Source organism: Melanaphis sacchari, unplaced genomic scaffold, assembly GCF_002803265.2.
Source record: "Melanaphis sacchari strain LSU unplaced genomic scaffold, SCAv2.0 Contig1709_pilon_pilon, whole genome shotgun sequence".
NCBI classification, from domain to species: Eukaryota; Metazoa; Arthropoda; class Insecta; order Hemiptera; family Aphididae; genus Melanaphis; species Melanaphis sacchari.
In genome coordinates, this window is record NW_020270792.1 from 2123 (window position 1) to 18622 (window position 16500).

The following is a 16500-nucleotide window of genomic DNA, read 5'->3' on the forward strand; positions in this document are numbered from 1 at the left end:
TTCTGTATCTCTTCCGTTTCTAAAAAAATATAATAATAAATTTAAAAATAATATTTATATGTTACAATGTTAAGTACAAATAAAAAAATTTGAAAACTCTAGATGTGTATTATATGCATATATTAGAAATTTTTGTATTTCAATTTTTATAATATACTAGCCGACCCGACACAGCTTCGCCCGTGATTGGTTGTTTATTTTGCCTTCGGACCATGATATGTAGAAGTTTTTATTCAAATATTATTGTTTGATGTGATCGGCAAGTAAATATAAAAAAACGGTTAATGAAAACGGATTGAAATTTTTCTAGCGTTATAAATGATAAAAATAACTACAGATAAAAAAGAAATAATTTATGGTTGATAAAGAATTTTATTGAAGTTGATGAAGAAAAAAAAAGAAAAAAAAGAATTAAAATAAGAATTTTATAAGACTTCTGAGTATATGATATTTTTTGTTATATTTCCTGTTGAAATTAAAATCATAAGATGATTCGGGTCCCCAGTTCGAGAAAATGCCACGTATAATTGGCCATGTGAAAAGCACTCTGTACGAAGATCTACGCCAACGTACTTGAATGTTTGTCCTTGCGCTTTGTTTATGGTAATGGCAAAAGAAACTTTAACCGAGAATTGAAGCCGTTTGAAAGAAAAAAGGCAAGTCACAGGGAATCATGGGAATTCTTGGAATAAATGCAATTTCTCCTTTCGCTGGCCCTGTAAGAATTATTACGGCTTCTATAATATTATTTCGCAACGATTTTATTTGTAATCTTGTACCGTTACATAACCATTTTCATTTTCTAAAGTTCCATTTCCAATTTTCAACAACTGTGCTGGAAAAATATCGTCCCCTCCGCATAAATAAACTCTCATGTTTGTTCGCAAATAAAGTTTTTCAACATAATTCCATATAGGGGAAGATTTTAAGCAAGCATTAACGACATCAGCTCGAGTACCTTTATCATCATAATTATGTTGCGGAATCTAAATCCTCCTAAATTGTGTAATGGTACACGATTGTCCGTCAAGAAACTGATGAACAATGTAATACAATCAACGATCATCAAGGGCAATTTCAAAGGGGAGGAAGTCCTTATCCCACGAATTCCGACCATTCCAACAGATCTTTCATTTCAGTTTAAGCGGATTCAGTTTCCTGTTAGATTGGCTTTTGCGATGACAATCAATAAATCGCAAGGCCAATCGTTGGAAGTCTGTGGGATCAATTTGAAATTTCCATGTTTTTCGCACGGGCAGCTGTACGTTGCCAGTTCGCGTGTTGGAAAACCGTCTTCGTTGTTTATTTTTGCACCAGAAAACAAAACGAAAAACATTGTTTATCAAAATGCAATATATTGATTTCTGTAACAATTCATTACAATGGAATACTTGAATTTTATTATCAATCTAGACTTTATTTGAAGGTGTTAAGTTAACCGGGTCAACTTAATTAAAAAAAAAAAAAATTAAGCAAAACAACGTTTGCCTGGTCAGCTAGTTATTTATACTATTTTTATATTTTTATCTGCTAGAGGGCGCCACCGGTCTAACTCAGTTTTTGTCTCTAAATCTCTAACTCACAGGAGTTAGGTCCATAATTTATGCTATAAACCCGCTCCTCGACATTCTCTATCATTTAAAAAAAATTTCAGCCAAATCGGTTCAGTAGTTTTCTCGGTTAGTGCGGTCTAAGAAAAACCCTTACAATTTTATATATAGTATAGATTATATTTTTATGTCATATAATAAAAATTTAAAAATATTAACCCAATAATTTCATCGATTGACACTCTGTGAGGACATTTTTTTTTCTTATTTACCTATTTCTTCTTCTAAAAAACTACAATACAAATTGATACGTTCTATAACCGTTAAGTTGCGGTGTTGGTGATATATAAATATACAATTGTTTATATAAGATGAGATAAGATCCTAAAGTCATATCAAGGGTGTAAAATCATGGATAACAAGAAAATTTCTATGTGTTAACTTTTATTTAACACAACTTTTTACCTAGCGTGGCTGTTTCTCTGACTATATCTACAGGTTTAAGATATCGAATAGTCACCATTGCCATGACTTCAACGCCCTAATTTATGGTATCGAACATTCACTATTCCTATTTGATATATTATGTAAGATAAAAAAATAATATTAGAAGGCAATTTAGAATTTGAACTATAATGCCCGAACATTTAGTTGTATATATATTTCAATGTCGTGATAAATGGAATGACATCATAAAGGGCATATCCGTATTCGACCGAAAATGTATATTTCTCTTTTCAGCTGTTCACTTTTCGACCAAATTTAAAGTAGGTCCAGGGGCGTGCCTAGAAATTTTTTTCGGGGGGGGGGTTCAATATTTTTACTAACACGTACCTATTTTAAGAGTATAAGTGTATTTATTTTACTAGATAATAGATATTAATTGGCCATATATACAATATTCAAACAACATACATATGTCAGATCGAGTCATATTATTCAATAGTAATATTAAAAAAAATAATAATAATAATACATAATAATTTATAATACATTAAAATACATTTTAAATAATTTTTCGATATATATATATATAATTAGTTATTAGATAATATAAAAAAAAATCCTTGTCTTCGAGGAATTAAAGCGAACCTTCTCACCACTTCATTAGGATCAACGTTAATTTCTTTTTGAATTGAAAGAAGAGCTAACCCAGTTAACCGATCTTCGCCAGTTGTGTTGCGCAGATATGTTTTGAGACGCCGTAAAGTAGAAAAGGTTCTTTCTGCAGTTGCCGTAGACACGGGTAAAGTTGCTAATATTTCCAACAGTTTTCTTATATTTGGGAAAAATCTTTCATCACATTCTAATAAAGACTCTACTGCATTTGAAGGTTTTTTTTCAATGTTATCTTTTAACCATTTTAATTTCCATGTGGAGAATTCTTCATTAAATACTGTAGAATCTGGCAATAAACTTTCATAAAAGATTATAGTATCTTTTGATAGATCTAGTGAATTTACATTAATACGACTTGGAATTAATTTTTCTAAGTCGGTTATTATTTGTTTATGTTTTATAAAACGGTCTGATAAATGAACAATGGTATGGTCTAAAAATGAATTAAATATTGTGCGTCTGTAATACTCTTCAGGCGATTGTGAAGGAGTATTATCCCGGTTTGTTTGTTTTTTTACACAGCGAGGAATTGTCACTTCACTACCTACATCAATAAGTATTTGATTACATTTATCATATATTAATTTAAAATTGGAATCACTGTTTTCACGAAGGTTACTAAGAGCATCAATTATATTTTGAACATGATCACATGCAGCAGTTAAATCGGAATTCACAGTTTGTAAGTTATAACATAGTGGTAATGTATAAGCAAATACTTTTTCTATTATGCTTAAAGTAATAAAAAATTGGCCATTTAATATTACTGAAAGGAGTTGATAAGCTTTATTGGAAGTTTCGGTATTAATTGATTTTTGGAGATCTTCTAACGCATGAATTATTGGAATGTACATTTCTTTAAAGCGATTAATAGCATCGTGTCTTAATATCCATCTCGTTTCACACATCGATAAAAGCTCACATGACCCAAAATAATGAGCTTGTTTCACGATAGCGATTTAAAGACACCACGTCCATGTGAACCAAACCTAATCAAGTTTCACATATAATATATATATATATATATATAATATATATATTACATATATTATATACATTATAATATATTATATATTATAATATTATGTAAAACTTTTATTAACAATTATTTTTATTTTTCGGGGGGGGTTTGAACACCCAACCCCCCCCCCCCCCCCTGGGCACGCCCCTGAGTAGGTCGATTCCCTTTTCGACTAACACAAAATTTCATAAATATATGTAAAAAAAATTAATAATTGGTTTATAATTTTTGTAAGTTTGGGGCAATTATATAATTATATTATTTTGAAAATTATTAAAAGTATAAAATTCATAAAATGTTGTAAAATGAAATGTAGACAATTATTTAAAATATAAGAATATCTATAATATATTAACATTATTTTTATGTTAAAAATATACTTTTTTTTTTTAAATTTAATTAAACAGAACATTTTTTTTTTTTTTAACTATAAATACTAATTATATTAAATTATATTCAATGAACATTACCATTTTCCACAACTTGATCTTTCGGGTTTACTGCATCTTCCGAGTCCTTTGTATGAAAAAATACAAACGTAATTATTATTTTATAAAGGTTTATCTAAAGTGTATATATTTGCTAGTAATATCAATATTATTATTATTTTCTCCCGATGATTAAATTTCCTCGATATCATTTTTTCGCGTCTTGTGTCTTGTCTATTGCCAATATATTCACGAGAAATTGAAGACCCCGGTGCAATAACCAGATACGTCCTCATTTTTTCAAAATTCATGTTTTGATATAGAAATAACTTCCCACTGTATGTTCTATTTACACAGCCGAAGCATTATCCATATATAAAGCATTACAAAATATAATCATAAATAAAGAAACGTCACACAATAAATATTTAATTCTTAGTGACTCGCTTAGCAGCTTAACTGGCATTAATAACTTTACAAATCCATCAGATATATCTAAACTTATCCAAGAAAAAACCTATGAAGTAAGTCAAAAAGGAATAGAAATAGCCTTCTTATGGATACCTGGACACTGTGGAATTGATGGAAATGAATTGGCAGATCAAGAAGCATCTAAAGCAGCCTCATCTACTGACACTCATATGCTAAATTTTAGTACTTATAAAGATTCTAAAAAACTTATACAGATGACCCTATTTCATAAATGGCAAAATCACTGGTCAAAACAAAACACCAAATTAAACACAATAAAAAATAATATCCAAGTATGGAGAAACCCCGGTTTAAAGAGGAAAGACGAAACTATTATAAATCGTCTCCGTATTGGGCATACCTTCGCAACACACAACCACCTCATGGCTAGAAAAGACCCTCCCATATGCGAAACATGCGGAGTGGTGGTCACTGTCAAACATATAATCATTGATTGTTCCATGTACGTAGACTCAAGATCCAAACACTCCATTCCATATCAACTTAGTGAAGCCTTACAGCCAGACCTTCAATCAAATATCAACATAATCAACTTCTTAAAGGAAATCAAACTGTACAACCTAATTTAAGAATTTTTATATCAATTGTAAAACCTTAAAAATAAAATAAAAAAAAAAATAATGTATTACTATAACTAATGGCCACGTAGCCGATGTTTCTTTTTGTTCAATAAAAAAAAAAAAAAAAAAAAATCAGAAAAAAATTCTCTATCGATCGGTGCAAAAACCGAATACGTCCAACGAATAGTATTGAAATAAAAATGATACAACTGATTTTTAAATTTCTGTTGGGTGCAATAACCAGGTATGTCTGGATGTATCCGTTGATACAGTATATACTATATATCCATTTTTTTTTTTCATTGGGCGCAAAAACCAAATACGTCCGGACGTAACTGGTTATTGCTATCAACACTTCTATTCAAATTTTATTATTCTATCCATCGCAATAACCAAGTATAAAGACTTAGTTTTTTTGATGTAGTATAAAAATAAAAATATATTTTAATGAAATAAAATTATTTTATTATAATAATATACTTTATTTTTATCCTTTTTGGTGATAAATAAGTATTTTTGTAATGGTACCACTATTTTTAATCAATATGAATCTAGTTATACTATCCACAAAATAAATCAGAATTCTTATTATTAATAAATAATAATTATTACTTATTAATATTTTTCAAATAATTAGGTACCTACAACTGATGTTTTATCCTAAAATTAAATTATATTTTATTTTTATAAACAATATGAGTGATAGTTCTTTAAGTGTATTCGATGACACGGATTTTGATCCAGATTTTATTAACGATGGAATGAGGACTGATTCCAGTTTATCAGTGTCTGATTTTGATGAGGAAATCTATAGAAAACTAATTGAAAATGATCAAAAGGCTAATGACAATAATAATTCAAATAAATGCACATTTTCAAATATTAATAAATAAGTTACCTCTTATAATATATTAGTTTATGACAGTGATGGTAATAATAACAATAATTATCATTCTAATGGTTTTGAACAAAACCATAATATTCCATCTACTTCTTTATGTGTAATAGAACCATCTAACACTGATGAAGAAGATAATATAGTTGATAGTGAAAGAAAAGGTAAGAAGAGGCGACGAAGACTAAGTCTATGGAATAGGAATAAAGCCAAAACCAGTAAAGCTTTTGGTTTAGAATACACAAGTAGAAGTGGAAAAGTGGTTGGTACCAGGAAACCAAGTAGGTCTTGTACATGTAAAAATAAATGTTTTTCTAAAGTATCCGAAGGTGACAGGGCTAGTCTTTTGAATATTTTCAATAATATTGGAGAAAAAAAAAAACAAGATACATATTTATGTGGTTTAATTCAAGTAAAAGATATTGTGCGTTGTAGACCTAGAACTGGTGTTAAAAAACCTAAATCCGCTACTAATAAGTTTATTTTGAAAATTAATTGTATGGAATATAATGTTTGTAAAAGAGCTTTTATATATTATGTATATGGCATAACAATGGCAAGAGTAGATAGATTAGTGTATTGTAATAAATCAAATAATCCTAGTCTTAAGGATTTAAGGGGAAAACATTCTAACCGCTCAAATAAAATCCCAGACAACATTTTAAAGCAACTCGATGACCATATTAAAAGCTTCCCAAATCATCAAAGTCACTACAGTAGAGAATCAAATGGAAACGTTACTTACCTATCACCAGATTTAAATAAAAAAATCATGCATAACCTTTATTTGGAAAAATATGAACCAGAAACTTACAAAAAAATACAAGATGGAGAAACTAATATAGTACCGATCGTATCCTATGATTTTTTTAGTCGCTACTTTTCTTTGAACTATAATATGTCTTTTGGTCATCCAAAGACAGATACTTGTCAGTTGTGTGACCTACTTAAAAATCAAATTAATTTTGAAACTGATGAAGTAAAAAAGTCAAAATTAATTAGTGAAAAAGAATTTTATATTGAAAAAGCTGAACTATTTTATGAAGATTTAAAAAAATATCAAGCCATGTCCAAAGTGATGGAAAATAAATGTGAGGTGTTGTCTTTTGATTATCAACAGAATATGCCTCTATTACATGTCCCAGCTGGTGATGTGTTTTATAAACGTCAACTTTGGGTGTATAACTTCTGTATTTTTTCGGGTAGAACTGGGAAATCTTATTTTTATATGTATAATAAAGTAGTGTCTAAAAAAGGCAAAAATGAAGTAATAAGCTTCATAAACCACTTTTTTATCAATTACTTGGATCGAGGAGTTGATACAGTTTATATTTTTTCTGATAATTGCAGTGCCCAGAACAAAAATCATTGCTTAGTTCAATATTTATATAGTGTGGCAAAAAAAAAAGGAATATGGAATTTTAACAATCCAGAACCAGGACACAGTTTCCTACCGTGTGATAGGAATTTTGGACATATTGAAAAACAAAAGAGGCGGCAGGAAAGAGTATTTTTGCCTGTGACGTATCAAAATATTGTTTCCAAGACTTGTAAAAAGTTTTTTGTAATAAATGTTACTCAGGATATTATTTTGAACTACTCTGATCATTTTAAACAAAAATTCAAAGCGCAAACTAAATTAATCTTAATGTTGTACAGATGTATGATTTATTCATTAGAAGGATTATTAGTCAGTACAGCAGCAAATACTAATTTAACAGGTAACCATATAACTTTAGAAAAACCTTCCGCTACACTTGATTTACCAGATAAACTTATAAAAACTTTATAACAAAATATTGCCTATAAAACCAGATAAACTAAGAGACGTTCAAGACCTAGTCTCCAAATATGTATACCACCTGATTGTCTTCATTTTTATTCATTAATAGTTACTTTTGAAAATGCTGATGAAGATGAGAAATAAATAAACCTAACAGCTAACTTAACCTAAAGATTTATACTTGACAAGAAATCTAGTAATTTATTCACTATTAATATATTTATATATATTGTTTTAATATTATTTTGTTATGTTTATAATAATTTATAATATTACTAAAAGTTTTAGTTTTAAAGTAACTTAATGTGATTATATCAATATTTTAAGACTGATCAAGAGATTCTTTTTTTATTATTAACTAAAAATAATAAAATGTTATTTAATATTTCTTATAATGTTATACTCGACAAGAAGTCACTATTAATATTTATGTTTTTTAAAAAAAATATATATTCTGTTATGTTTATAATAATATTACAAACCTATTGTTAAAAGTTTTAGTTGTATAATGACTAAGTGATAACTATGTAACTATACAATATATTTTTTCAACATTCCTTATAACTTTTAATATAACTTGTAATAATGAATTCATATGATAAAATATTATAATAATGCATACACTTATTTTGCCATTTTGTAGGGACCTATACTAGGTTTATTAAAGGGGAGTATGTTTAATAACCTAATAGGGTGGTTTATATTACTCTAATGGCATAATTTCTAGTTAACTATTTATTTAAAAAATAACTTGATACATTAAAATCTATATTTCAAATAAAAATCAATTAATCATTAAAATTAATTATATGATTATTATTTAATAATACATAATAATATTTTATAATAGAGTGCTTATTGACCACAATAAAATATTTTGTTGGCTGTAATAACCAGTTACGTCCAAAAACAAAATTGGACGTAACTGGTTATTGCAACCATTAAAAATATAATTACCATGGTTTTTTAGTTTTTTATAAATATTATCATGAGTATAAAATATAAACCATTGGAAATGGGTTTGAGTGATGTATCTTATCCTTACAAAAAAAATAATAATACGTTTTTAATTTTTGGTTAAGTTTCCAATTTTATAGATCGTTTTTTTCATTTCCTGAATAATTTTCAAAAATGGACGTATCTGGTTATTGCACCGGGGTCTTCAATTAATGATTATATTGGTATTACATTGATAATATTACACCGAAAATCGCATTTTTCTTAAAAAAGCGTGCGTGGTTACTGATCTTAGCTAAAGGAACGTATTAGGTAAATACATCACTTCATTCTCCGTATTTTTTTTAACAGTATATTTATTTGCTCTTTTGCGTTGTACTTTGATATATTTTAGTAACCACACTTGCGGTAAAATACCGAAAAATATAAAAACAGACACGAGGCGATTGTGTATCTGAATTGCCTAACCATACCGCCGTTCGATCATAATTTTATTTTTAGTGGTAAATTTCACTGATTAGAAATATTTTTGTAAGTATAAAAAAAGTATGTAGCAAATTACAAAGAATCTTGTCGTATAGCATATACACAATCATAGGTGACTTTTACGTTATGTTGTTTTCGTTGGCTTTATTTTTATTTTGTCCATCTATTTTATAAAATTATAAATGACTGGACATGGATGTATATTCAATAAACAAATTTTGAATACTAATTGCGAATGTAGAATGTTTTGTCATTTATGCACAGTAAATTTTTAATCATACGTTTTTTTTTAATTTTTCAACATAAATTAATAAGATATTTCAAAAAACATGGCATACAATATACACATTACTTTTATAACTTTTGACTTTAATGCCAAAGAGAACAAAAGCCTGATGAACCCTTTTTTTTGATAGTTTTATTGCTAAACTATTTTATTTTTATACTTATATAATGATTGATCCCTTCGATAAAATAATTTGCATTTTGTTTTCAAAAAAAGCCAGTCTAAAAAACTTATAGAATGTATAGGACTTGATTTAATAGAATTCGATCGACTCAATCATTTCACCACCATATTTTACTGTAAATAATAATAATGTATACATAAAAATATTATATACCTTTAAGATAATTAGTATTGGTATAAAACGCATATAAATTAATGGACTTAATAGATTTTTTAATATATTGTAGGTAATTTTCATATCTGAATGAGCTGAAATTATCAAGTGGCCCGTGCAATATTGCAAAAAATGGTAGGTTAATTGGGCTATTAACGTTATGAGTTATAACTTATATATTGATGGCCGTATAATAAGCCATAGCCATTCATAAACTGTAGTAATAGTTCAAATGCTTTAAAATTATATTTACTATAGGTTTATGGGGACACTAAAATTCTAGAGGCAAAAACTAATAATAAAAAATGTTTTAAAATTCAGGCTTTATTTACCTTTTAAAACAATAGCTCCCGTATATAAAACAAAACTACGTAATTCAGTAGCCTTCCAGTATTCTACATCATCAATCGGCCGTGGCAATCTACAGAACTCCGATGGAACATATGGCCTTAACATTATCAAATCATTATTAGTATCTTCCTTACTTAGATGGTGTTATTATTTCAGTTGTATTAGCAGGATTTATAGATACTATTGATGGTGTCACACTGTTCTGCGGTAATGTTTTGTAGACATAACACATTCTTCTTTGCTGATTTTACAATTCTTCTAAAATAACGAAAAGATATCAATCCCAATTTATGACATTTAGTCTAAAAACATCACATCAAATGTATTGTTTAAAAATAAATACATTTTTAAGTAAATTTAAAATTAGCTCTTACAAAAACATTTTATATAGGTCATAAAAACATTTAACACATTCAGCTTAGTGAAAAAAAAATTCAATTTTTATACCTCTTTAACACATTTTAATAATTAAGTATATTCATTACAGTCTTGAGAAAATATTAAGCTATTTATTTAAAATTTTAAGAATTATAAAATGGTTTAATACCTAAATCAATATTTAATTTCTTGTTTCGCATACAAATAAATATAACTTTTATTAAACTATATAAAAATACTAAGCAAAAATTAATATCTCTGAGGCTTAATAGAAAACACAATATATAAAAAAAATCAGTTAATTTGATTTTAGAACTACTACTTATTGTATTATTGTGATTTATTATTTCTAATTTGAAAACTTTTGAATCTTATATTTGCAGTCCTTAATCGTTAGGTTATTTAATTTTCAAACTGCGAATCATTAAAAAGAGCCGAAGAACATTCTTGGATGACCTCTAATAATTATGAAGAAATATTTAACTTATAAGTTTATAACTAATAAATTAATGTCAGGTACACAATAACAATGTTTGTTAAATTATAAATCTCTACATAAAAATTAGTTTTTCAATATGAATTTAGTTAATTTAGATGTAATATTATTAATAAAGAGTAAAAATAAAATAATTAATATAAAATATAGATATATATTGAGTTTAGGAAGTTATATTATTTGTATAGAAATTTAAACATTGTTATAGTAAATTATTACTTTTCGTTATTTTAATAAGTTTAGTTTCTTTTAACTTTGTCATATCATTCACCAATTCACGACCAGCCCATGAAATATGTACACAGTACTCATCAGTGAACAATTTACTCATGACTCTTTTTACATGATTTGCAGCACAATTTCCGCCTACACTCTTTATAAATGATTCCTTAAAAATAAATTTAAGAATTAAACTAAAATTATTGATTTAAAAAGTTTTTATATTACCAGTTTGAGAACAAATTCAGTTTTATTGTTTATAAGGTTATATACAGGTTATTTGAGGTTCCTCAAAATTTTTTAGAGGAAAGTAACCCAAAAAATTAGGATCAATGTACATAGTTGGATTATTATTTTAAGATGTATTTTTTAAATTGGCTTCTATTAATTCAACTTTAGTTAATATGCGATTTAACAACAGATCTGTTGCGGTTTGTCCTTGTAAGATAATATTTTTTAGTCTCTCTAATATATCTTCATCAAAGCCTAATCCAACTATAATACAAATAAAAATATTAAAGTTATTATTTTTTAACATCAAATTAAATTTAAGTTGATGTAAAGTTATCATGAGTAGTATTAAGAGTGTTATTTGATAGCTGTTGCTGCAGTGTATTTTGGATATTTATAGACTGTATGAATTTAAAATATATTTATAATTTAGTTTATATTGAAGAAGATGAAGAAAGCATGTATTTTAATTACAGTAGAACTTCGATTAACCGTCACTGTCGGGACCGGGGCTATGACGGTTAATCGAATAGACGGTTAACGGAAATTTTGCAAAAAAAAAACGTGTACATACATATACACACATTTATTATATTTTTTACGTGTGTGTACTTTAAAAATAATACATATAAAAAAAATATAACATATAAATTAATTATTATAACACATATAAATTATAAACATCTCGTACATACCACACTTATTATAAAAAAAAAATCTGTAATTTTAGTTTGGTTTTTTAATTCTCTAGCTTTTTTAGCAGCAATATTACGTATTCGACGTAGAAGTAAGACTTGCTATAGTTCGTTTATCACGTTTATCGCTTATATTGGATATGTACATATTACAAACTATTTTTATACACTTTATAGTTACTGTGTTGGGCACCACGACGAGTTTATCACAATCGCCTAATTATTTTTTTTTTCAGCGATGACCGATGACGGATAACAGAGAGTGAGACGGTTAATCGAAGTTCTACTGTAATACATTTTTTGTATGAAATGTGTAAAATACACATATATTATAAAAAATTTAAAAATTACTTGTTCATTTTGAGTAGGAGGTTGGTAAACTGAATGAACATATGATTAATATGCTGAAGTTGATTCATTTCATTTGATAATGAATGATATATTTTAGTCATTGGGATTGTTTCTGTGTTTGTAGTTCAACTGATTGTATTGTAGTTTTGTATAATATGTATTATGTTCTTCGATGCAGAACTAGATGCATGAGTTATATAGTATCCAAGATCTAAACGCAATAATTTCAAACATGACTTAGTGTTTTAAATTATACCTACTATATGTTCATCATTCATAAATTATACTAATCATAGTATAATATTATCATGTATTTACTCAACATTAAAGAATATTTTAATTTCTGACTTTTTTCAACTCTAGTATGCTAAGCTAGCTTGAAATTACCTAAATTATGAGTAAACTTTAAATTAGAAAAATGACAACAATCTCGATAACAATAGAAATCTAGCAATTTAGGCATCTATGTAAAATAAATGTATTAAATACAACTTTTAAATATTACACACTGGCTATTTACTACAATATTTTGAAAGCTAAAAAGAGTAATAAACATAAGCTACAAAATAATTTATTTTACATACCATATGTTTTATTAGGTACCACCGATAACTTTTATTGCATACTTCAACCAAGTAGGTTCTGGATCCAAAGCATTTTTAATTTCTGAGCTTGTTACTCTACCAAGTGACTAATAACAAAACTGTACTGTACTATTCAATAGATTATTCGAATCATCTTGGACAAGCTACTTTGATGGTACTACACTGTAACTCTTGGAATCCAAAAATATCACAATAACCCAATTTACTTTATTCTAAAATTGAAAAAAATAATTAAGTATCTATTAAGTATCTACCAATGTTGGGTAGTATAAAATAAAAAATACTATAGCTATAACTATTTAGACTAATTGGATAATATTGGGAAAAGTTGAATCAACAACTATAGATTGGTGTCTATTGGTACACCATAATAATTGTGTATTAATTTAAGTATCTAAGTACCTATATAGGTACTCTTAAATATCGAAAAGAGTAAAGTTAGTTAAATAGGTATTATGCCATTATTTAAAGAATAACTTAATTATTATAAAAATAATATGAACGTAGCCATGTAGACATCCATCTATAAATTGTATTAGTAATAGTGATTATCTTTTTCTAATGAAATGTTTTTCAAAAGGTTTCGATTAAAAATTTCAGAAAAAATTTTATTTCAATAATAATCACATTTATTTTATCACTTGTCACGGTACAGAATCTACAAAAGTACAAAATATTGGATACCTAACATAAGAATGAGGATCAAAAATCCTACATTCTATTTTATACTCATGGTAATATTAATTTTGGTACAAAACAATGAGTCTTACCTTTCTAGTAGCCATCAGGGTCGGATCTAGAGGTCAGCTGACCCACAGTTATTATTTGTTGAATAAATTGGCCTCTTGGCTAATAAGTTACAAAACTAATTCACACTTCTTCAATTCATAATTCATATAATAGGTAGATATATTAATATATTATATGTTTACATTGTTTTATATGGTAGTGAGTTGAATTAATAATATTTTATTATGTACGACGTATCTGCAGTCTGCACCATCGTTGCACAGATGAAATTAGATTATATTATTTACAAATCGAAAATAAGTCTTATCGCTAAATAGTAAATAATAATGGGTCTATTCTATTCTATTTTATATAGAAGTATTATTCGAACGCGGAACAATTGCCGCCTAATAAGCTGTGCTGGGACTCTACAAATGTGACGAATTGATAATATAAAGTCCCAGCAAGCTCTCCCCTCCTACATACGGGGAGACAAGCTGTGTAAACTTAAATATGCTTTTTTCATTTTTTGTCTTTTTCCAACGATCGAACGATAATCAAGACTCAACGTCGCGTTCGTTCGTTCGCACGTGCCACAGAAAAAAATTCGTGTGATCACGAGGTGTGAGTCCAATCATCACCATCGTCTTACGAGTTACCACGACTTTCGAGGGAACAGATTTTCTGCTGCTTTATTGTGATATTTAATCATAAAGCTCAATTTATTTTGTGAGGCTGAATTCTGTTTTGTTGTTTTTGGTAATTTATATTTATTATTATTTTTTGTTATTAAGTATATAAGCGATTGTTTTTATCGATTTAGGCGCCCGCATATTTAGTTAATAAGTATAATAAGTAATAATTCTATAATATAATATAATATATATATATATATATATATATATATTATATACCACAGGTATTCGGCTATTTATATATTATTATGACTATTTCTATAATATTTCTCACTGTATCACCACCACACCATAATGAAATGATATTCCAATTGCCATACAATCAAAATAGACTATTTAAGTTATCAGTCAATATTGTCAAAAAAAAAAAAAGTGCTATGCTATATTGTCATCGTCATTCGTCGGACGTCCATGACGATTGACATTTGACAGAAACATAATAGGAAGAGAAGACTTTTGAAAGAAAATGAAAAATCTGTAAAAGGAAATAAAAGTATTTTATCTTTTTTTCAATCTATTAAAAAACAACGTAGTATTATAAGTTCCTACTTTATTATTTTAAGTACCTAGTATAGAAGTATTAAGTAGTTAATGTTTAAATACCTTTCATCACCCAAAAGGGTTTTTTTTTTTAAACAATTCTAGGACGAAAGTGAGTTTTAGAAACTAAAATTAATTCAGTAATTTAAGTTAACCACTGGTTACTTTGAAATTGATTAGTTATTATTATTAAATGATGATAAATGGAAAAATTAATACAATTAAATAACATAACTAATAACTAGGTATATTTTCTTTTCCATTAACTATTTATTCATAGGTATTATATTATAATAAATTGATTTGTCTATATTTTAGATGTCAACCTAAACACAGAACAAAATATATTATCGGATATTTAAGTACCAGTTAAAACAAATTTAGATCAAGATTTTGCTAATGTTGGGAATGAAATTGAAGGTAGATAAAAAAAATATTATAAATTTATTACAAATTAAGTAACATTTAATATAATTTTTATTATATATATGAACTGATGAACATGAACATCATTTCTTTTGTATTCTCATTACCTGTATCTATATTCTATACAGATAAAACTTGGTTTGATAATAATTCACTTCAAATTAATTATGATAAATCTAAATTTCTTACAATTTAAAATTAAAAACAACAGCATACATTCAGATATTAAAAAGTTTATTTTACATAATGAATCTTGTAAACATGACAACAAAAAATGTGAAAATGATTGCCCAGCTATTTTTAAGATAAATTAAATACTTAGATCTGCATATTGATGATTATCTAAAATGGAATATACTTATCGATAAGTTGACAATTAATTCAAGAAAATATTTTATGTGTTTAAATTTTTTTTAAATATCTTAAATAATAAACTTATGTAATACAATCTTTAGTTCTATAGTTAGTACATATGGAATTGCCTTCCGGGTTCTGCTTAATAAACTCATATAAATAAATTGGAGTCCACATTAAACTGTTTAATTAAATATCTATTCAATAAGCCAAGGCTATTCGCTACAAATGCACTATATAGAGAATTAAAAATATTTTTAATTTGTTTGTACCTTATAATTTAAGCATAAAAATTCCATAATATTACCTAACCATTCTCATTATACTCGTTATAAGTTAAATACTAATTTAACTATTTCTAAATTTAGAACTTATTTTGCACAATTGGAACCAGACTATGTATTTGTAAATTTCTGTGTTAAATTTAAAATTAACCTTCAAAACTTTTACTATCATAAAAATTATCACTGCCATTATTTATATTATGTAGCTTAGCATTATTTTATACAAGTAGGT

The 16500-nt window shown here is 26.9% G+C and overlaps 3 protein-coding genes across 3 annotated transcripts; 2 read left to right on the forward strand and 1 right to left on the reverse strand.

The window, feature by feature from the left end:
* Window positions 1-970: 970 nt before the first annotated feature.
* On the forward strand, window positions 971-1361 carry LOC112592352 (ATP-dependent DNA helicase pif1-like). The gene has a single exon (XM_025336371.1). It carries the CDS (start codon window positions 975-977, stop codon window positions 1359-1361), a length of 387 nt encoding a protein of 128 aa, XP_025192156.1. The 5' UTR covers window positions 971-974.
* A 1191-nt stretch (window positions 1362-2552) lies between these two features.
* On the reverse strand, window positions 2553-3580 carry LOC112592351 (52 kDa repressor of the inhibitor of the protein kinase-like). Its single transcript, XM_025336369.1, has one exon. It carries the CDS (start codon window positions 3575-3577, stop codon window positions 2588-2590), a length of 990 nt encoding a protein of 329 aa, XP_025192154.1. The 5' UTR covers window positions 3578-3580; the 3' UTR covers window positions 2553-2587.
* Window positions 3581-3604: 24 nt separating this feature from the next.
* LOC112592350 lies at window positions 3605-5179 on the forward strand. Its single transcript, XM_025336368.1, has 2 exons — window positions 3605-3666; window positions 4558-5179. The coding sequence occupies exons 1-2, from the start codon at window positions 3605-3607 to the stop codon at window positions 5177-5179; spliced, it is 684 nt and encodes a 227-aa protein (XP_025192153.1).
* Window positions 5180-16500: the final 11321 nt, after the last annotated feature.

Coding starts and splice junctions, on each gene's coding strand:
- LOC112592352 (XM_025336371.1), top strand. CDS start 975: ATGTTGCGGAATCTAAATCCTCCTAAATTGTGTAATGGTACACGATTG.
- LOC112592351 (XM_025336369.1), bottom strand. CDS start 3,577: ATGTGTGAAACGAGATGGATATTAAGACACGATGCTATTAATCGCTTT.
- LOC112592350 (XM_025336368.1), top strand. CDS start 3,605: ATGAGCTTGTTTCACGATAGCGATTTAAAGACACCACGTCCATGTGAA. Junction 3,667..4,557: donor TGTGAACCAAACCTAATCAA/GTTTCACATATA, acceptor TTTAATTCTTAG/TGACTCGCTTAGCAGCTTAA.